The 23,384-nt window shown below is 37.6% G+C and overlaps 1 protein-coding gene across 2 annotated transcripts; it reads left to right on the top strand.

The window, feature by feature from the left end:
• Nucleotides 1–1,495: 1,495 nt before the first annotated feature.
• slc2a11.2.L (solute carrier family 2 member 11 gene 2 L homeolog) lies at nt 1,496–13,095 on the top strand. 2 transcript variants are annotated; one of them, XM_041582181.1, is made up of 12 exons: nt 1,496–1,599; nt 1,669–1,767; nt 2,002–2,162; nt 2,291–2,415; nt 4,089–4,215; nt 4,761–4,909; nt 6,225–6,412; nt 7,868–7,978; nt 9,980–10,081; nt 10,665–10,740; nt 11,796–11,923; nt 12,496–13,095. In XM_041582181.1, the coding sequence occupies exons 1-12, from the start codon at nt 1,576–1,578 to the stop codon at nt 12,673–12,675; spliced, it is 1,470 nt and encodes a 489-aa protein (XP_041438115.1). In that variant the 5' UTR covers nt 1,496–1,575; the 3' UTR covers nt 12,676–13,095.
• Nucleotides 13,096–23,384: the final 10,289 nt, after the last annotated feature.

The following is a 23,384-nucleotide window of genomic DNA, read 5'->3' as shown; positions in this document are numbered from 1 at the left end:
ATACTTCCATTTCTATGATTAATCTTATATGTATAGGAGCACACCATCCTAAACCAATATCCATATACTTTGGATGTTGTTCAATTTGGGAATAGGCCAGATTTGAAAATTTCATCAGCCAATTGACCACAGTATTGGCATTAAATTATGTCTGTGATATATCGTATTGTCCACCTACATACAGTATATGCATAATGATTTTATCTATTAAACCATGAATATGAAGGTTTTAGTCTAGTCTTGAAGATTCATAATTTCATCTCACTATGAACTTTCGATATATAGTTGTGATGACAATAAATCAAATCCGATATGATCTGATCAGATTAGGAATTAAAGAGGAGCCGCAGCTCCTTTTCACTCCCTGCTGTTCCAAACATTTGTTCACCTTGCACAAACAATTGGAACAATAAAAAGATGGGCATACCATGTGCTCCTTGTATGCTTTCCATCCGATCTGCCCATGTAGTGTCACCTTTAGCCCAATGGATGGCTTTACAACGTTGTGCTATAAGGTAGGTTGTCACCAGAGAATAAAGACGATATAGAAGCCAGGGTAAAATAAAAGAAGAACCCACTGATCTCCCAACATTTAAATAGTAAATGCAATTAATGGAGAAGTAAACCCTAAAAATTAATATGGCTAAAAATGTCAATAGCAGCAATGACCCAGGACTTCAAACTTGTCACAGGGGGTCACCATCTTGGAAAGTGTCTGCAACACTCACATGCTCAGTGGGCTCTGAGCAGCTGTTGAGAAGCTAATTTGTTGCAAATTATCAAGCAGAAAATGAGGTTGGTCTGTAATATAAGCTGATGCTACAGGGCTGATTATTACATTCTGGTGCTAATTGCACTGGTTTATGTGCTGCCATGTAGTAATTATCTGTAGTAATTACAAATCAGCCTTATATTGTGACATTTCTATTCTATGTGTACTGTATATTGTGAGTGGGTCCCTAAGCTCAGTAAGTGACAGCAGCACAGAGCATGTGCAGTGAATCAGCAGAAAAGAAGATGGGGAGCTACTGGGGCATTTTTGGAGACACAGATCTTTCCTGCTGAAGGGGTGTGGTGGCATTGGGCTGGTATAGAAGCCCAAAACATAATGTACAACATTTCTAGCTACTTCTTTAGTTAGGCTTTAGTTCTCCTTTAAGACCATACTCCCATTCTGAAAATGCCACTCCCCTGCTATGGCTTAAAAAAACACATTTAATGATAACCCCTCCCCTTTTGGGGTTCACAGTTCTGCGCTGTGCTGCCCTAATTGTGACCACTGGAAATATTTGGTATATTGTTCCTTTAATTGGTAAGACTTCTTTCTTTATTTGCCCTCTTCACACAGCTCAGTCTATTTTATTTAGTTGGAAGGAGCCATTTCATTAGGTAATGAGGAGAGGAGTTACAATTGGTTACTATCTAACATAAGCAATGAACGTCAGCATTTCAGATAGTAATAACTAGCCAGAGGTTACACAATAAGCAGAGAAGGAGTGTCTCTGGCCATCCCATGAATATCCTTATAAAGCAGGGTATCAGGATCCTCAGTTGCACTCACTATTTCCTCTATCCATGAACTCTCAAGTTCATACTGGGGTAAGTCCTATTCCACTTGTTATATTTGTCAAATTAAATGCAAAAAATACAGGTTTTGTGTTCCCACAGCAGCTCACTTTAAACCTCATATTACTATGTCTGGTTCTTGGCATCGGTGGTACTTTCCAGTATGGGCTCCATATATCTCTCATCAACTCACCTGCAGAGGTAAGATGCCAGTCATATCCTTTTCCTTCTCTTGTGAAGCATGTGTGTGTGCAGTGCAACTCTAACATGACTGGTGGCTGACTGTTCAAAACACATTTTGATTGACTGATTGTGATGCTTAATGTAATAATATCACCTTGAATACTTGAAAGGCATGAAACCCTGATTATAGCTCAGTAGATTTCTATTTTTTATCACTTCTCTGCATAAATGATTTTACTTTTTTTGCCTTAGCACATACAGAAATTCATCAACAACACATGGCAGCATCGGTATGGCTCTCCACTACACCCAGATAAAATCACTTTGTTCTGGACCTTCATTGTTTCTGTGTTCAGCATTGGCGGATTGTTGGGATCCTTAATTGTTGGATACCTCTCTGTTAGATTTGGAAGGTAAAGAGTCTTGTCCTTATATAATAAATGCTCATCTGGGTTGTAGATCTCATGGGCTTCATATATCATTTACATACAAAATCTTGAACCATGCTTTGAGACTTATATTGTTGCCTCTTCTTATGCAGAAAGAAGACTCAACTGTTCAATAATGTCTTTGCTTTGTTGGGTGCTGCTCTGATGATGCTGAGTCCAGTTGCAAAGTCATTCGAGATGATTATAGCAGGAAGGTTCCTGTATGGGGTCAATGCAGGTACAGAGCAGAAGTTCTGGCAACACCATTATATCTGTGCATAAAAGGCTGGTTGAATGGCTTAAGAGGTGAGATTCCATATACTCCTAACAGCTTACTCTTTGTGGACAGATGACATTGGCCCATTAAAATGTCGGTCAATTACACAAGAGTTAAATATAAGTCAATTACACAAGAGTTAAATATAAAATGATTCATATATAGGTCAGGGATTATGGTTTACATAGCTTATGGTTTAGGACCCAAATATTTGTCCCCATGCTGTTCAGAATGGGTCCCTATTATCCTCTTTAATAATATGAAGTTTCTTCTTACAGAAGTAAATACTAATTAAAATAAGATGCATGACTGTTTTTGGGTCATGAAGCTGGTACCTGAATTTGCCAAAAAAGTTAAGATACACAGAAATACGAGGTGTTTTCTGCAAGAGACTGCTAAAGAGTATGCGTGCTTTGTCTGCTGTTTTATTTGTATGATAGTTTTTATATTAAACAGTGCACACATAGGGTGTTTTCCTTACTAGACTTTATAGAGTCACTGTTGGAGTAGATGGAATTATGTGAAGCAACATACCCTCAGAGAGGGAGACGAGAGCAGCATGGGAGCGAACCACCCAGACTAGGGTTACGCAAAAAAACTGTGAACAGGTACCTGCCAAGCACCCCCACATCTTTGGTGCCTCTTCTGCCTACCCTTATTCTTTACAGAGAATAATCTCTGTAAAGAATAAAAATTATGCAGAGCTCATTATTTTCCTCGTACTGGTCAGTAGGTCCGCTTTCCCCCAGTGTCTTTGGCAGAGGGCGAGGTACAACGTATTTGAAAGAAAAAAAAAGTACCTGATTGCACTGTTTTTATACAGCAAAAAAATTATTTGTTTTATAAACTAAATACTGGGCAGGAAAATCCACTTTATATTTAACAAACACCATGATTTTATTCAGGACTAAACTAAAACAATGTGTTAGGTGTAGTAGAGGGATTTTACATGCTGTAGAATTTTCTATTTAGATTCCAAAACCTATGCCTTGACAGAGTGGGAAAATGTACAATGGTTACCATGCTTATCTCTGTCTGTGGAGGTATTATAGACCGGTAGGGGATTATTTACTAAAGTCTGGCCGAGCTTTTTGGTGCAAAACTTAAATTTGTGGTTTTTGGTTTTTTTTTAAAAAAAACGCGAATTTTTCGGGATTTATTATAGTCCGATGCTGCAAAAAGTCTGAATCCAAAAAATCGCCATCCTCAGACCTGCCGAGGTTGTATATAAGTCAATGGGAGAGGTCCCTATCTTATTTGGAAATTTCTGTGGTCTTTGCTGGAATTAGCCTGAAAATCGGGCTATTTCAGCCTTTATGGGAAAAAGCCAAAAAAAACCTCATGATTTGAGTTTTAACTCAATTTTATTGTTTTCCCCAATCCGATTAAATCATGCTTTTTATATAATCAATTAGGTCAAATTGTGGATTTTAGTTTAGTTGGGTTTTTTTATTTTAAAAAATCAGAAAAATTCGGATTTATAAATAACCCCCTTAGTGTATAGTGAATAATGCGCAAATTATGGACATTTCAGGAAACCCATATAAGCAGCCCGCATCCTATCCTTTCTGTATGCACTATTGGCAGACATGTCCGTATCAGTCTTTTTGTCTACATATGATGTGTTTTTCCAGGTGTAAGTTTGAATTTGCACACAATGTATATCGGTGAGTGCGCCCCCAAGAGGCTCAGAGGGATCTCTGTAACAGTGTCTTTATTCATTGCCTTAGGGAAGTTGATGGGTTTTGTTGTAGGACTGAGGTAAGACACTTATTGTGTGTAAGTACTTGACAGTGTCTGTCTCCCTGCAAAAGGGCCAATATAAGCTATATTATAAACCAAATGTGTATTTATTTTTCTTTTGCTTTATTTTGCAAGCTTCTATGAGCATAACGTTGCCTAAGAAATCATTTACTCTTTTTGGGTGGCTTCTTCCTTCCTTATCACTTCCCAAAAACCTCATTACTGTTATAAGTTCATAATAAGAAGCAAGGAAGGGGGCATGATATTATATCCTGTGGGTTGTGATCAGCCTTTTAAGCATGCACTCTTAATAAAAGAGACAACCCCCTAGGTTTTTTCATAACCTGCACAGATGGATCATGCAACAGGTCTATGCCGTAGGTATTCCACTATAACTATCAAATCATGTAGCAAAATGAAGGTATAATGGCTCTTTTCATTGTGCAAGCAATGGCTTGGGACTAGTAGCGACTTGAGACCATACAGAATATGTCATTTGATTATTATTGCTTTTTATTAAACAGAAAGGTGTACAGCAGTCTTACATTTTGTCTCTTTAACAGAGAATTCCTGGGTTCAGAGACTCTGTGGCCCTACCTCATGGCTTTCAGTGCAGTTCCAGCTCTTATCCAGTTGCTGACACTGCCCTTCTTCCCAGAGTCCCCTCGTTACCTTCTCATTGATAAGGGCAACAAGAAAGACTGTCTCAAAGGTGCAAAGCAATGTCTCGAAAATATTTATCAGGATTAAGATAATAATACTATATTACCAAATTTTTAATGACTGTCCTATTCTGAGGGAATATATCGTTTTTAATGGTGCTTCATTAAACACTTGACAACTCCCATCACTGAAAGATGGAGGGGATTTAATTTTACAATGTAATAGTAAGCAATATGAAAAGTTGAAATATTAACTAGTCACAAAAACACATAGCGTATTTCAGTCGCTTTTTAACTACATGCTCCAAATAGGAGAACAGGAGTTATAAATAAAGTCAAGATACAAAAGATGAAGGTTGTAGAAAACTGTGTTAGAAAAGAGGACATAAGTAGATGGTAATTATAATGACAATGGAAAATAAAGTGCCAAAAAGCTGCAGGTGTTGACCAAATACTGAAAAAAATGGAAATGTACGGGGGAGAAAAAAGATCAAGAATAAATATCACTGGGAACAAACCAGGAGATTGTGAATGGAATAACTAAAGAAACAGGGTTGGGTAAAACTGTGAGAGGATGATTTGATATGATGGTTATAGGAAGACACCCATGAGAAATATTTGCTACCCACAATTAATTGGTATTGGGGGGAATCGCCAACAACAAAACGCATACATCATTTAGTTGCCGGTAATTCTCCTGCATTTTCTGGCAATTACGTGATTCATATATTTTAGTGCCAGAGATTCTCACTGACACCAAGGCCATGATTTTTTTTTGGATATTTGTCACCCTTGGGTAGGGCAGGAATCCTGCAGGAGAAAAAACTCTGTGTGACATAATCCTAAAGGGAAAGCAACAGCAATTTTAAGATATTAACACTTTTAGATTGATAATACCAGGCTGTTGGCTCTATGCACACAGCAGAGAGAGTCAGTTAGGGTTGCTGACAGTTTAATATATATTGCAAAAGTGCTAAAAGGGCACTCTGTGCAATTGACAATCTATTAACGTTTTGGTTTTAAAAGAATATTTAAAACATTACTCAAGAATGATTCAGATATGCCAGTATCAAGGTAATAATTGACATAACCTAGTGGCTGTTTAACAAATTGTTCACATTTGGCTGCATTTAAATACCCACAATATTAACACCTCTTCAAATGCGTAGTAGCACTTGCACATCAAGATCATTCAAGATCCATCTTCATTATGCTACTGATACCATCTATATGGTGACACAAAATGGATGAACTACTGATTATTCTGCTCTTGTGATTGGCCCATATCACTAATTTGCATTAAGCATTTACTAACAACAATTTACTTTATAAATAAAGGAGATTATCTCTTTGTTTTCTTGTCAGCTATGCAACAGTTGTGGGGTACAGGGGATCATGTGGTGGAGATTGATGACATGTTGGCTGAGAAGAATACACTAGAAGGAAAGCCCATGAAAAGCATTAGGGATCTCTTGATGGAGCGCTGTGTGCACTGGCAGATGATTTCGATAGTTCTGACGAGTGGAGCCATTCAACTTACTGGCATCAATGCGGTACTGTAAGCCACCTTAGAACAAAAGTACATCACATTTATCAGTGTGAGCCAGACAAGAAGAAATCAGGGAGTCTCCAGTATTAAAGGGTGGTTTACCTTTAAGTTAACTTTTAGGGGGTTATTTATCAAAATCTGAATTTATCTCATTATTTTCTGAAATATACTCAGACCAAATCTGCATCGGTTATTTCCCCTTATTTATCAATAAAATTCCCCAGAAATTCCAGTGCGGGAAAGAACTAGAAAAAATTCATACAAAATAGTCGATTTATCTTCAGGACTTCTCCCATTGACTTATATACAACCTCGGCAGATCTTAGATGCTGGATTTTCGGTTTTGAACGTTTTCCATCCTCGGGGTATAATAAATCATGAAAAATTCAAGGTTTTTTTTTCACTAAAAATCTGGATTTTATAGTAAAAAAACTAGAATTTTTCAAGTTTTTGGCATTTGGACTGTAATAAATAACAGTGTGTTATAAAATTACTAATTCTAAACAACTTTTCAAATAGTATTCATTATTTTATTTTTATTATTATTTTATTTTTTGAGTTTTAGAATTATTTACATTTTTCTAATGACTCCTAGTTTTCAAATGAGGGTCACTGACCTTTTCTAAAAACAAATGCTCTGTAAGGCTACAAATTATTGCTACTTTTTATTACTCATTTAGGCCCTCTCCTATTCATATTCATATCTCTTATTCAAATGAATACATGGTTGCTAGGGTAATTTTGACCCTAGCAACCAGATAGCTGAAACAGCAAACTGAAGAGCTGCTGTATAAAAAGCTAAATAACTCAAAAACCACAAAATAATAAAAAATTAAAACCCAATTGCAAATTGCCTCAGAACATCACTCTCTGCATCATACTAAAAGTTAACTCAAAGGTGAACAATCCCTTTAGCTACAACTGCCGTTCTCAAACCAAACTAACAAAAATCCTTCTTCAACATGTGCATTAAGCTGGCCATAGACGCAAAGATCCGATCGTACGAATCAACGTACGATCGGACTTTCCCATCTCCCGACCCTCCACTAACCATTCAGATCAAAGTCTTTACCATTCCGATCAAATAAGAACAGATCACCCAATGTTCTGCCCCTGACAGCAATCGTACGATACTTATGTCTGACAACACTAGTGACAGTCTCCCACTGAAAATCGTACGATCGGCAATACACGCAGAGATATTATCGGCAGGCGACAGAAATTTTCTAACCTGTCTGATCGACCAAACGACCGATCTCCGACGGACGAAAAATGTCGGGACTCTCCACACATGGTCCGAAAATCGTACGAATCCACGATTCGTACGATCGGATCTTTGCGTCTTTGGCCAGCTTTAGGCTCAAATATGCAACTTTATGTAAAAGATATATACTTTAGGAGTAATTGTGTTTATTGATTCTATTTCCAGAAATAATCATGCTTTTCTTTTTCCTATCAGGTATACTTCTATGCCTATGATGTGTTTCGAAATGCTGGAATTCCAACCCCTCAGATTCCATTTGTCTCACTTGGAATTGGAGTTACCGAGGCATTGACTACAGTGCTCTGTGTAAGTTTTGCACATTAAATTGGAGATACTTAGTCATAGGTCAGTAACGGTTGTCCATCTGCTGCTGGACAACATTCAGAAGCATGATTGGCAGAAAGAAGTTAAAAAGGACTTAAAAGAAGAAACAGAGTAGAACACTGTACTGTATTGGGTACCCAAGGAATACCCTCAAACTGGTCAGGTTTCAAGAAAAAAGGCCAACTATGGGAGCAGCCCACCTTGCATAGGGCATCATTCTTAAAGGGGAACTATCGCGAAAATTAAAATGTAATATACGAGTCATTATACTGAAATGAGAAGTTTTCTAAATATAATCAATTAAAAATTCAGAGGCGTTTCTGAAATATTCAAGTTACTCTTCACTGTCCCCCTCTCAGCATCTGTCTCTCTTCATTCACCCTTCATGCAGGAGTTGGTAGTCTGATTTTTAACAGCAGTTAAATCCAATATATCTTTTAGGGGGGCTAGAAGATGTATTAGCACTCACTCTATTAAAATCACCAGAAATCATGTTTCTCTACAAGCAGAATTTATGCCATTTTGTTTGTACTGGAATCAGTTATTTAAGTAAGCTCTAATAAATCTGCTAGGAAAGAGAGCCCTCTCTCCATAAGACATATTGGATCTGTCAATTAAAATCTGACACCCAGCTCCTGCATGAAGACAGAATGAAGAGAAACAGATGAGGGAAACACTGAAGATAAACTTAATTATTTCAGAAACAGTACAGAATTTTAAATTGATTGTTTTTTATTTCATTTTCATGAAAGTTCCCCTTTAATAGTCATCAGTGACATAAATTGAATGGGCCTAGACCTACTGCAAAAAAAACCTTTGGGGGGCCACTCACAGGCAGTTCCACCAACTCTGCTCACCAGGCTGCCCACCTGCTTGCTTGCTTGTTTGCAGTGGGCAGCAGAAGAGGCTGTGGAGGGGAACTATCATACAACTATGGTCGGAATGGGCTAGCGGTCATGGACCCCGCCCACCCAGACCCTGTGCAAATCCAGTGACTGCTCCCCCCAATCTCTCTCTCCTGCCCTGGTTACCGCAAGAAATAGGTACAGGGAAGGGGGGGGGGGAGCTGATGCTACAGGGATGGGGTGTCCAGAGGTGCTTTGTGGCAGGGGTGGGGAGGGCCCCTGAGACCCTGGGCCCCGGGGCAACCAGTCCAACCCTGCTGTATGATAGTTACACCACTGATCATGGTTATCACAATATTAATTGCAGTTTAAGCCTTGTCAATAACAATAGGTTACATAGTGGCAGGCATCATTATTCAGTAACTGAGAGTAACAGTAGACAGGCTGATCTTATTTTTGGGTACAATATGAATTACACATTTTCTGGGCAGTTAGTCAGTTTAAAAAATCTGCAACAACCAGTCTTAGGGTCAGAGAATCAAAACTATGGGAACTCGAGAAAAAACAGTTTTTAGCTCAATATCATTTATTTGCTACTATGAGCAGCCAAATTAAGGTTTTTTTACCGTTTTCTTTGTATTATGTGTGACCTTGAGTTACTCAGGCGCTAAACACTGAGTGTAAGCTCTATGGAACCTGGATTCACATTATTATTAATATTATACTACAGGTATAGGACCTGTTATCCAGAATGCTCGGGACCTGGGGTTTTCCGGATAATGGATCTTTCCATAATTTGGATCTTCATACCTTAAGTCTACTAGAAATTCATGTAAACATTAAATAAGCCCAATAGGCTAGTTTTTCTCCCAATAAGGATTAATTATATCTTAGTTGGGATCAAGTACAAGCTACTGTTTAATTATTACACAGAAAAAGGGAATAATTTTGAAACATTTGGATTATTTGATTATTATGGAGTCTATGGGAGACTGCCTTTCCATAAGTCAGAGCTTTCTGGATAATTGGTTTCCGGATAACAGATCCCATACCTGTATAATGAGTCGTAAATCTGCATTTCATCCAGTATTGCTTGTAAATCTGCATTTCATCCAGTACTGTCTGCTTGTAATCACAGGGATTTGTTATTGATCGACTGGGAAGGAAGCCCTTACTCTGGATAAATTATGGAGTTATAACAGTGACCCTTTCATTTCTCACTGCTACACTCTCTCTTCAGGTAAGGTCCAGCAGTGCCATTTATGACCTGATAATCTAATGCCAGACTTAACTGCAGGGTTTATTGGAGGTGAGGTGCAAAGTGCAACAGTTACTTAGCCCACAATGCCTCTGCTCATCGTGAGTAACAGCTCCTTGGTACATATGAGAATAGCACTAAATAGGAAAAATCCAAGTCCCGCTGCTACTCCTTCAGTTGCACTGAGCAGGAGAAACAATAGCTTAAATGAAAGCAGTCCATCCTAAAGTGCTGGCTCTTTCTGAAAACACATGACCAAGCAAAATGACCTACACACCAATATTACAACTAAAAAATATATACTTGTTGGTTCAGGAATGACATGTTATATGGTATAGTGAATTATTTGCAGTGTAAACAATCTAATTTTTAATTAAAAATCATACCAAATTCCCGATAACAATGAAAAATGTTAGTCTTTGTAATAAACAAACAAACACATTTTATCATCAGCAGCAAGAAATTATTTTCCACTTTTCAAAAGTTTTGGACGAGCTTAGACAATGCTTGTTGCTGTTCCTTTTATTTTTCCAGTTCAATTACATTTGACTTTGTTCCCATGCAGGACCTGTACAGCTGGATGCCTTATTTCTCTTCTGCGCTTATCTTCATCTTTACTCTCAGTTTTGGCCTTGGTCCAGGTCAGTGATTGGCATTTCTACTAGAAATCTTAAAAGCATCTTCTTCAAATAGCCTGTAAGCAATCAATCCATCTTGTTCCTTCCCTGCAAAAGGAAATGCTGTATCCTGTAGTGAACAATAATTTGTAAAAAGCAGAACTAGAATTTACTGTAGTTTACAAACAGCAGCCAATCTGGCCTCAAGGCAATCCAGAAAGTAAGTCCAGAGTGGTCCGTGGCAACATCTTTAACCCACACATCTAAGATATTTTGTGACCAGAACCCATCTGATGGGAGATAAATCCTCCCAACACATTGTAAACCCATGGTTCTGAGATGGCCTACTCATCACAACTATCTAGCTTTTCTATTTGCAGTGAACTACTGGTCAATCCAGTAGGTAAAATTCATGGCAAATGTCTACAAGGACCTGGCATATGATGTTTAATTTGGAAACGTCTTGCAGTTTCATTAATTGCTTCTCATTCAGTTAAATAGGGAGCACCACATGTTGCCTGCCAAGCTAAAATTCCACTATTTTGATGATTTCTTTAATCTTAAGCATATGATTATAAAGTGTTATTAAGTCTACCAAAGCTACCAAGGAATAATAGAAGTCAATATGTTTTACTGAATATTTAGAGCAGAGTCACCACAGGACATCAAACGAAAGTACTGGGGACCACCTGGCATAAATGTATCTATAAAATGTAGCTACAGGGCAAGCCCCTCATGTACACTCTATTAAATTATACTAAAATATATGAATATTATAAGTCATTGAGGAGTTCAATGATCATACAAAGGCAGAAGCCAAAAGGTCTTATGCTTTTGCACATCACAGAACTCCAAGGTGACTTTTATTATCTTCGTATTTTGCAGCATGAGGTACATTATATATTTTCAGTAACATAAATTGCATCACTAAGTACTTATAATAAGGATATACTTTACAGGATATTTATGGTTCTTGTGTGTTATATATATAACTTATATTATAGACATATACTGTAGAGGCAGCCTAAGAAAATAAAACATACCTTGGTCTAATTTATTCATGTTTTTATTTTGAACAGGTGGTGTATGCTGTGTCATCCCTACTGAAATGTTTGTACAGTCATATAGACCAGCCGCGTATGCTTTAATAGGAATTCTGAATTGGATAGGACTATTTGTTTTGGCTGTGAGCTTCCCTTTCATGGAGGTGAGATCTGGAGCATAAAAAGGCATTATATATCCTCACCATCAGTGGCAGATCTAAAGAGGGCCAGGGGGACCCACAAGGGGAGCCGGGTGCCCCATTATTTTGTGCAACCCTGTTGCACATGAAATTGCAGATGACCTGTGAGTTTGTATACATTGCAGATCAACAACAATTTCGTGCAGGGGGGCTTAATTTTTTTTTAATTTTGCCTCTTTTATTTCAAAATGACTATTTTGCTTGTATGTAGCTATGAGCATGGCCTGTTGCTATGGGAGCATGTAGGGTTCCTTGACTGTTACACTATTTATTTGATGCTAAAACACTATTTGGTATATATTTGGTGCTGCTAGATCCTTGCTTGACAGTGGATTCCAAGGGCCTGTATCTGCCACGGTCCCGGTCTGGAAGCCCATTTATCCTTGAGATGATATTTACAGCATATTAGCCATGCAGTCTTGTAGGATTGCTTCTGCCCTGTCAGTACAAAGTACTCATTTGACGGATGTTTTAGTACTGTCATGAGAAATTAAATGTTGCTTTCTTTCAATTGATTTATTTGTTTCTATCCACAGGCAGCCTTGGGCGCTTTCTGCTTTGTTTTCTTCATCATTTTCTGCATATGTATGGCTGTATTCTCATTTTTAATATTGCCAGAGACAAAAAACAGGAGCATCCTGGAGATTGTGGAGTCATTTAATCAGATGAACTTTAAGCACCAGAAGAGAAATGCTGTATGTTCCACCAGACTCTAGGATAACAATGGGCATTCTTATCAGAAGCTGTATGTTAGGGTGACATGTTGTACAATATGTGATATCCATTTACAGGCAGGTGCGGAGTAACTGATAACTGACCTGTGCCCAAAGTTACATAGTTAATTTGGGTTTAACCCCTCCAAAGAACCACAGTGCACATATACTTGTACAGACCACTTCCTATACTAAACTAACTGTAGTAATAATAACTAACTAACTGTAATAATAGTCTTGGATATTATACTTGTTATACTTGTTCAAGAAATCATCCAAACCTCTGCCGTCACAACACCACTTGGCAGGGCATTCCACAACCTCACAGCCACCTACGCTGCTTCAATTAAAACTCAGTTCCTTAAAGGGGACCTGTCGCCCAGACATAAAAAGCGGTATAATAAAAGTCCTTTTCAAATTAAATATGGAACCAACTTTTTTTAAATTAAAACACTCATAACAGTTATAAGCTTATTTAAAGGTTTCAACTGTCAATCATATATTGCTTGTTCCCGCTCTATGCCTTAGGCATAGAGGCGGGGCAGGCAATTACTTTCATTTTCTATTCTGCACTTCTTAAATGTCACTGCTCTACTCACATTACTCCTCCCTTCTCACCATCTAATTGTGCAGCATGGGCATGGGTATCAGGCGTGCCATTCTGATGCATAAACAACATTTCAGCATGATGCAAAGCTTGTCTTGATAACAGTGTCCACAAAATGGCAGCTCCCTGCTTGATTTGATTGTGAAGCCCCAGACTAAAAGAAACAAGATTTAAATAGTTTATATAGTACAACTGAAGTTTCTTTTGCTTGACTAACATCATAAAATAGGGTTTGGACTTTTTAGGGTGACAGGTCCCCTTTAAATCTAAAGGGTGGCCTCTGACTCATTGCTCTTTTCCAAGGTAAAAAACATCCCCCGCTTTCTGTCAAAGTGACCTGTAAGGACAAAGAAAAATGATTTTCCGACAAATATTTTACCAGTTATCAATGTATGTTCACATGTATGCACTCCATGACTTGTCCTCATTGTTTTAATGGGGTTTTCAGGTGTTTACATCATCTTTTATTGGCTCAACACCACTTAGCCTGGTGTCTGCATGATCTTTCTCATAATTATCCTAATATCCTAATCAAATAGCACATGGTTCATGTAAATGCAGTGTCTGTCTGTCCTGTACGCCCTGTAATGAGGTGTTTGTTACATTTTTAGCATTTAGTCTAAATTTACACCCTATCAACACCACCATTATCCAGATGCTGTAAAGGAACACTTAGGGGCAGATTTATCAGGGGTCTAAGTTCGAAGTTAAAAAAACTTCGAACTTTGAATTCAAAAAGACCAACTGAATAGAGGTTGAAGGGTTTTGGGGGTCCAAGTGGGCCGTATTCGGCCTACTTCGAATCGTACGATCGAAGGAATAGGGCCTTCGATCTACTTTGATTCGAAGTTTTCCCCCAAAAAAACTTTGATCTCTCAAACTCCACCAATTGCCTCCATATAGGTTCTAGGAGGTCCCCCATAGGCTAAAACAGCACTTCTGCAGCTTTTAGGTGGCGAATGGTTGAAGTTTTAAAGAGACAGTACATGATAAATTTCAATATTCAAATTTCTAAGTTTTTTTCAAATTCTAGTCGAAAGTTGGACTATTTCCTAGTCGAAGTACACAAAAAATAGCTCGAAGTTTTTAACTTCGAAAATTCACTTTGACCCTTGATAAATCTGCCCCTTAGTAAAGGTGGAGGTTTAAACAGGTCTTATTGATAGCCTCAAAAATGCTTATACACAGTTGCTTAATTTAGTTTTTTCAGTTGTTTATACATAAGATTTTCTTTCCGCTAAGGGGATTTTCTTTCCACTTATGGATGTCTGGTCCAGGATGAGGTACATGCAATGGGGTCCGTCCTGCCCACCAAAAGTTTATAAGGACATAACTAGCTACAATGCGACTCTAACAGACAAAGTGCCACCAGGGTATGGACCCCGCTTTATTTATTGGTGAAGACTCATCTAGCTTGCATTTTACTGTCTCTCATTGAATAAGGTGAGCTCCACAGAACCTACTCTAACACAAGCTGACTTAACGTATAAGCAAGTCTCTCACTTATGGCACTTCTCACTTTCTATCCTTCACTTTTCCTGGATACTAACCAAAGAGACATGAGTCCTGCTTCATTTAATGAGTACCTTCTTCTTAATTTTCTCTACGGGGCAACTTTCTACTACATCCTGCAACACAAAGTGGATTCACAGTCCCATACTGCCATCTAGTAACAGAATTAATTAATACCAATAGACTGACCATTATAAAACATAAAGCATTAACCTCGTTTACACTTCCTAACATCTAAACATAGCAATATCTTTGTTGTTATAAACATACACATGTGCCCTTAATCCCTTTTACAGTCTAGGGAATGACAGGATTACTTAAAGGAAAACTATACCCCCCAAACAATGTAGGTCTCTATTAAAAGATACTGAGTAAAACAGCTCATGTGTAAAACCCTGCTTCATGTAAATGAACCATTATCCTAATAATATACTTTTTTAGTAGTATGTGCCATTGGGTAATCATAAATAGAAAATTGCCATTTTAAAAAATAAGGGCCGCCCCCTGAGATCGTACGATTCACTGTGCACACATACAAACCACATGTAAGGTCACATGAGCCAATTAACAGACAGAGTTCTGCCTTTTGCTTCCTCACTTCTTCCTGTTACAGTTAGTGTTGTAGTATTTCTGGTCAGGTGATCTCTGAGGCAGCACAGAGAGAGTCACGAAATGGTGGTTCAAGGCAAGAGATGTAAAAGGGAAATATTTATGTAAATATATATTCCAGTTTGGTAAGATTCTTTAATATGTCATTCAATTTGATATAAACTATCTGTTGCTTAAGTATTCATTTTGGGGGTATAGTTTTCCTTTAACTCTTCCTGAAGTACTTAATATTGCTGGGGACCTTTCTGAGCTGGTGAATGTTTAGGTTTTAGACTGGTATGTAATTGTGAGCTTCAGACTGCTTAATCTTTCATTGTTTGACCTGTTGTGTTTGTGGGTATTGTAATAATTTATAAAACAAAAGCCTCTAGAAATGTGGCCATCAAAAATTATGGCTGCATATTTGGTCCTACTTGTTACACAGTTAAGTTGGGTTTAAAAAATAGACCATCAACCCCTCCAAATGAACCCCAGTGCAAATAATTACACATACTTATGCAGACCTATCTATACACTTGACACAAGGGAGTCAAATCCAGGAAAGACAAAATGCAGTTTCATGAATGGGACTCCAACAAAACGGCATCAATTCTGGGAAAATTTTAAATCTGGCGATGTAAAATCAGGGTTCTAATGTATGTTGGCAATGGTAACATATCAGAATCAATAAAAAAGAAAATAATTACCCACAATTGCACCAGCGCACTGTCTGCATAGAGTTTATATTTTCTTATTTCTACATGGACTTCTTGGTATTCTGCCACACTACAAAAACGCGTTTGCCTGTTATTAAATGGACCACAGTGTGTGTTGTGTAAATGTCATAAGCTGCACTGGGCAGGGCAACATGTGGGACAAATGTGAATCACGTATAATGTTTGCTAAATTTTGTATAAACATATTGGCATTATACAAACAATTATGATATTTTTAAAGATACACATGAGCACAAACATATCACATGTATGGGAAACCATAAAAAGGTAAATAGCTGATAAATCTAGGGTCTTTCAGCTTTTAATAGAAACAAAGGAAGCCGCAGGGATGACTTACCCACAGAAAGGATATCAAAGCCACACTATACATGCCTTTCTATTTATTCAAATATGTTATATTGTTCACTTTTTTAGGAGTCAATATATTAAAGGAAAACTATTCCCCAAAATGAGTAGGACTGTATAAAAGTATATTGCATAAAACACTATTTTCATAAAAATATACTTTTTTAGTAGTATGCGCCATTGTGTAATCCTAAATAGAAAATTGCCATTTTAAATACTAAGGGCCATCCCCCTGGGATTATACAATTCACAGCGCACACAAATAAACCAAGGGCACACATACATGTTAGGTCACATGAGCCAATTAATGGACAAAGTTCTGTCTTGTACTCCCACACGTCTTACTGTTACAGTTAGAGCTGGCATTATTTCTGGTCAGGTGATCTCTGAGGGGGCACAGACAATATCATAAAATAGTGGAGCAAGGTAAAATGTAAAAAGGCAATATTTATTGATATCTATATTCCAGTTTAGTAGGATTCAATAGGCCACTTAATGATATAAACTATCTGTTGGTTCAGTATCTATTCTTGGGGTATAGTTTTCCTTTAAAGCAAATTAGTCTTCAGTTTTGTCATAACACCCTTCAGAGCAACAGAGATAGGAACTACAACGACGTAATAGGAACTGCAGTGTCACATAGAACATTCTCATATAATCTCAGTCCACTTTCCCTTTTCTGATGTGGCAGTAGTAGTATTGAGCCTGCAACATGGTCAACAGATGGGATCCAAGGGTAGGCAGCTATTAGAGTAGGAACAGAAAAGGTGTCGACAGAAGCACACCAAGGTAAATTGTTGACCAAAAAGAGTTACAGTATGGAGAAATGTAGTCAATATATAACTGTAGGTCAGGATCAAAGTAGCAGGGATCAGGCAACACAGATAGGAGTTGGGAGTAAAAATCATACAAATGCATCAGGAATATTAAAACTACAAATTATATTTTAAGACTGTACAATAGTAGTAAGTGTGAGCAGGCCTATAAAAGCAATAGTTGGTTCATAGTACAACATTTGTTCCGGAGCCCTCTCACTGTCACTACACCCTCCTATGCCTACAAAAGTTTTTTTTTTAATTTTTATGTTCATAAGAAGGCCAGTGGAGGACTCAACACTATTATATGCTGCGGACCCTTCAGTTATCAGGCTTATTAAGTTGAGTGATCCCTTTTCATATCAGACACACATAAAGGCTCATGGGAGATAAATATATTTGCTGGTTCACGCATTAACAGTTTACTCCTTCCATGTTACTCTGTATCCTCAGTCCAACCTGAGGAATATTTACAAGGGAAGTTCTTGATTTCTATTATGCATTCAGCATGTTATAAACTCCACAGACCTCTTACCTACAAACACAAAACATTCCAGTACTCCCAGAATGTCCTCAGTGTGGGCACAGAGTAAAGCTACTGTAGAGTTCATTACTATGAACTTTAAGTTGTGATATTGCGGTGGCTCCTTGCCAATTGTTGTCAACACGGGATCATGCTAGGCTTTCTAGTCAGACCTGTGGCCCTGGTACCGTGTGATTTCAGAGTAAAAAATGTTTCAAGTGTAAAATACTTCTCTTTAACAGATACAAAATAAAATTATGAAATGCTAAAATGATTTAGTATTTGTAACTGTAAGGTGGTTTATTGTGTTTAGAGTTGTGTGATTATGAAGTGAAGGTAGCCACTCAGGCACAAGAACGTTAGTGAGGTCATTGGTAACAGACATGGCTCACAGTGGGCATTCCAGTTCTAATTAACTAAAAATGGAGAGAAGAAAACCCCTATGACCCAGTATAATTGAAATCTATCAATTAAAAAAATAGGCAACCCTTTTTGTGTTACACTAAACATATCAATAACTTACAAGTGAACAATGCTTAAAATTCAATTTCTTGCCAATCATACAAAATTAAAAGTTTCAGTTCATGAAAAATTAGGACATGACTAGGGCTTGCTAATCTGTGGGTGCTTATAACAAAACACACATTCCATGAACTAAATTACATTTCCAAAAAAAGACGGTGCTTATATCGAGTTCAAAACCAAAAATCCACTTCCAGTAAAGTGACGAGTACTAAAAGTTACTAAAGAAAATCGAATAAGATATATGTATAAAACAAGGCAATACTATTTCCTAAATTGATTAAAATATAGAATTAGGAAATTGGAAAGATGGTGAAGCTATTGCAAGGAGATTACTATCTTTTTGCTATCTAATCCCTAAGGATATCACAAAGTGTGAGAAGGAACCTAGGGGCTACTTTGTCAAGCACTGGTTTTAAGAGGCTAGATTATCCTAGAAAACAGCAAACCCAAAAGGATCATGCAAAGAGGCTAGATTTAGATAGAGCTCAAGGGAAAAAAAGATTTAAAAATTCATAAGGAACACAGCCACCCTGCAGATGCTTACTCTCCACCAAAATGGTCCTCCTCTCAGTCAATCAGACCCATCAAAAACTCAATGATCATCCACGATTGTTACCATGGTAACTTAATGATAATTATTCTTTACATCAGAGCAGAAGGTATAAATATTCAATCAGCCTACAAGGGGTTCACTTACTATAGTTACAATATTGTTGATAATGTACTGGGGATCCAACTGACCTATCATTAGATAAAGGCTGTAGATACATTTATAGTAAGTTAATGCCATAAAAATTCATGGTCAATTTAAAGATCCAAAGGCTTTCTCTTTCTGTTCCTAATCGCCGCTTCTAATACGGAGATTAACTTTCTCAAAAGCCCAAAAACACACAATACATTCATTGTGTTATACAGTTTATAATATTATTTTACAATTTTGCCTAATGGTGGCCATACACGGGCCGATATAAGCTGTAGACAGACAAAGTTGGCAGCTTATTGGGCAGTGTATGAGGCCCTCCTACAGGCCTCCCTGATCAATATCTGGTAGAAAATTGGGCAGATGTCAATCAGCCAGGTTTGAAAATCCCATTGGATCGAGGACCGTGTTGGTTCATTGATGTGGTCCTCTGTCCAACCGCCTGTATTCTCTGCGTTCTGATCCGATCATGGGACCCTAGGGCCCACAATCAGATCAGCCTAATATCGCTCACCTCAAACGAATTTCTGCATGTATGGCCACCTTACTCAAATATTCCCCAGTAAGCTGCCCTTTTTACATCAATTGGGTGAAAACTAGAACAGTTTAGAAATAAATTAGTAGCCGTTACCTTTCTATAATTCATGGAAGTCAATCTGCATTTAGTGATGGGCAAATTTGTCCTGTTTCGTTTGGCCGAAAAATTCACGAAACGCTGACACTCGCATCAATTATTATGCTGGTGTTAAAGTCAATGGGCATCCAAATAATGTTGATGCGCGACGGTTTTGATGCAAGCAACCTTTCTGACGCGCATCCAAAATTTGTTGACCCCGGTGAATTTTCGTGGCAGTTTTGTGAATATATTTGCTGGTGAAAATTCACCGCGAATTTGCGCCTACCAAATTTATTCACCCATCACTACGCCTCATCTTTGATGATTAAGTCTCAGAAGAAAGAAAACAGCATCTTCTGAAATATGTGAAGTCAGCTTTATATTTAATTTCTCCAGTAAGGTCTTAAACTCCACCCTTGTACCATTCTAGATTATTAGGATATCATCAATGTATCTTTATTATGATATTCCTGGAATTTATCCCCAAACACCTAAAAATGCGTTAGCATATGCCAGGACAACTGGAATTCCAATTCAATCCACTGGTGGTTAGTAGCGTTGAGATCAGAGCTCTGTGCAGGCCAATCAACTTCTTCCACTCAGAACTCAGCAAACCCATTCTGACATTATGCATGAGGGTATTATTGTGCTGAAGCAGGAATGAACCTTCCCCAAACTGCTGTCACAAAGTAGGACGCAATGAATCAAGAATATTCAGCCAATATTCACACGTTCTTCCACCTGTGGATCTCCATCTATTGTTAAGTCACAACTAGCAAAATTGAACTGTGAGATTATTAACATGTATTTATATAGCGCCAACATATTGCGTAGCAATCCAACATCCAGTTGATGTTGAGCATCAGCTGGAGGGCTGCGTGTCAGACATTCCTTATTTGCTTATGTTCATTTCAGGCTTGGTAGATCCCCAACTCTGTCTCAGGTACAACCCAATGTCCCTAATTTCCAGTCGCAATCAATATTTTAACTCTCTGTAATGTGCTTGTGTTTTAAAGCTGTCAGACTGCACAAAAACAATTCTGTCTTTCCATGTTCATAATACAATAACCATTGTCTGCCCTCACCCTGTAAACAGCAGTTACCAAAACAAGATGTATAAAATAAATTCAGATAAGGATAACCATGCAGAATGCTTTTGAGTATGGAAGATGGATCTGGGACAGCAAACACCACAAAACAAGGATTTTAGGAATTCAATTAAGACTAAAAGCTAGTAAAAAGTTACAGTTAGTGAGTTATAGTTACACTTGAGGACATTCTAATAAGAGGCATAAAAGAGGTTAAAAAAAAGCAGGAAAGACTGATGTGCTCATCATTTTGCTGAGTCAAACTGAATTAGTAGCAATGACACTGCAGGTTACTAATTACAGTTTTGGCTACTTCTCTACACTTTCCCCCAGTACCGCTTTATAAGTAAGTATAAACAAGCACATGGCATTTGTACACAGTACACTGCTACCCAGGGTTATGCAATTCTTCCTACCTTACTGACCTATGCACATATGCCTCTGTTTACATGTACAAGTCAGAGCTGCTGTATATAAGCAATATATGCCTTTTTTTCAACATGAACTTGTACTGAAAACTTGTTCAGCATGTTCTTTGATTTTAAAAAGATCCTTATTTCTCATTATTTCATTTTTTTTAAACCATACTACACCCTACTACTTTCCCCAAAATCAGGTAACGAGCTCTGTATAAATGAAGCTTTCCCATTCTCGACTGCTGACATTGTCTCAGGTTTACAGATAGGGAGGACTTCAATCTTTAGGCGGTCCTATGATGGATAACTTCATTGACTGCCTTATTCTCCTTCCACAATAGCTTTGAAGAACCAAGGATGAATGATTGAAAGTGCTTCCGATTTCCCTCTTACCATTGTTCAGAATTAAGTAACTTTTCAGAATTTTGTAAGAATAAATGAAGTTAACAAATAATACTCATTTGGTATAACGACAAATATATATTTGCTTCTTCAAAAACTGTACTTTCAGACATGCCAAGACGTGACAAGTGTGGATTGTGGGGTTACATTAGTTTAAGGGGTTTTTGTGATACAGACAGTTGGGTTAATTTATGAAGGAAAGGTGCCACGCAAATGTGTCAATCCAAATGCACTTTAGCCCCTGCATATGTTTGTGAGCCTCAGTATGTTGTTTGCTGGAAAAATAGAACACCTGTTCTATTTATATTTTGTAGTCTCTATGTGTTGGTTTTTCATTGTACCCAGAAGTATGTGTGAGATACAGCATGGTGCTAACATTGTGCAACACTTAAAGGGACAGTAACACCAAAAAATAAAAGTGTTTTAAAGTAATCAAAATATAAAGTACAGTTGCGCTGCACTGGTAAAATTGGTGTGTTTGCTTCAGAAACTCTACTATAGTTTAAGCTGCTGTATAGCCGTGCAGCCATTCAAAGCTGAAAAAGTAGAAAAGGTACAGAATGCACAACAGATAAGCACTGTAGAATATAATGGGACTGAATGGTTGCCCCCATGGCTACACAACAGCTTGTTTATATAAACTATTGTAGAGTTTTTGGAGATTTACCAGTGCAGCACAACAGTACATATTTTCATTACTTTTAAACACTCATTTTTTTGGTGTCACTGTTCCTTTAAGTTCCTTTAAGTTAAATATCTCAAACAGAAAGAAAACAAATGTTTTGCTACTTGCTCAGCACGTTAAGAAACAACTGCTGTGATGCTGTGACTATGACGCAGACTGTCTCCTAATGCCTATGGGGGTTATTTACTAAACTTCGAATTAAGTTATTTTTTTTTATAAAATCACAAATTTTTTTGAACTTATTGAACCCCGAGGATGGAAAAGTCAGAATATGAAAATCCGGCATCTCAGACCTGTCGAGGTTGCATATAAGTCAATGGGAGAAGTCCCAATGATTTTTTGATGTGCACTGGGTTTCAGGCAATACCCCGAAGTTTTCTGAGTTTTCAGGTGAAAATTGCAGGAAAAAAACGTGAAAATCCCCACAAAACAAATTTTTGGAAAAATGTAATAATAAATAAGCATAAAAAACCAGAGCGGATATGATCGGAGTTTGTAGCAGAAAATATTGAGATAAATTCGGACTTTGATAAATAGCCCCCTATGTGATCGCACAAATGTTGAGTCCCTATCTAAAGAAAAATCCAGAACAGAATTGTACAAATTCCCACCTAAACGTTTTATAATGGTACCTGAAGAACGCTAGAAATATAACCAGCTACAGGTATAGGAAACTCGTTATCTAGAAAGCTTCGAATTACTGGAAAGCCATCTCCCATAGACTCCATTTTAATCAAATAATTACAATTTTTAATATTGTTTTCTTTTTTCTCGGTAATAATAAAAGCATACCTTGTATTTGATCCAAACTAAGATATAATGAATCCTTATTGAAGGCAATACGATTGGGTTTAATTTATCGTTTTAATGATTTTTTTTAGTAGACTTAAGGTGTAGACAAAATTATGGAAAAATCCTGTATCCAGAAAACGACAGGTCCCCAGCATGCTGGAAAGCTGGTCCCATACCTGTGCATTGAATATAGGATACCTGGACATACCATGTCTTTTTCAAACAATCTTTAAGTTACAGTTTCAGAGAGAGAAGCAGCTATGCATCAATGCATCTGGAATTTGGGTTGACTGATTCCTTGACCTTCCAAGTTCATTAATGTTTTCTTAGCAGTGGCCTCTCCTCCCTTTGCTAGCATGTG

Source organism: Xenopus laevis, chromosome 1L, assembly GCF_017654675.1.
Source record: "Xenopus laevis strain J_2021 chromosome 1L, Xenopus_laevis_v10.1, whole genome shotgun sequence".
NCBI classification, from domain to species: domain Eukaryota; kingdom Metazoa; phylum Chordata; class Amphibia; order Anura; family Pipidae; genus Xenopus; species Xenopus laevis.
The sequence above is the reverse complement of the archived record's forward strand: the minus strand, read 5'-3'. Positions and strand labels throughout refer to the sequence as shown.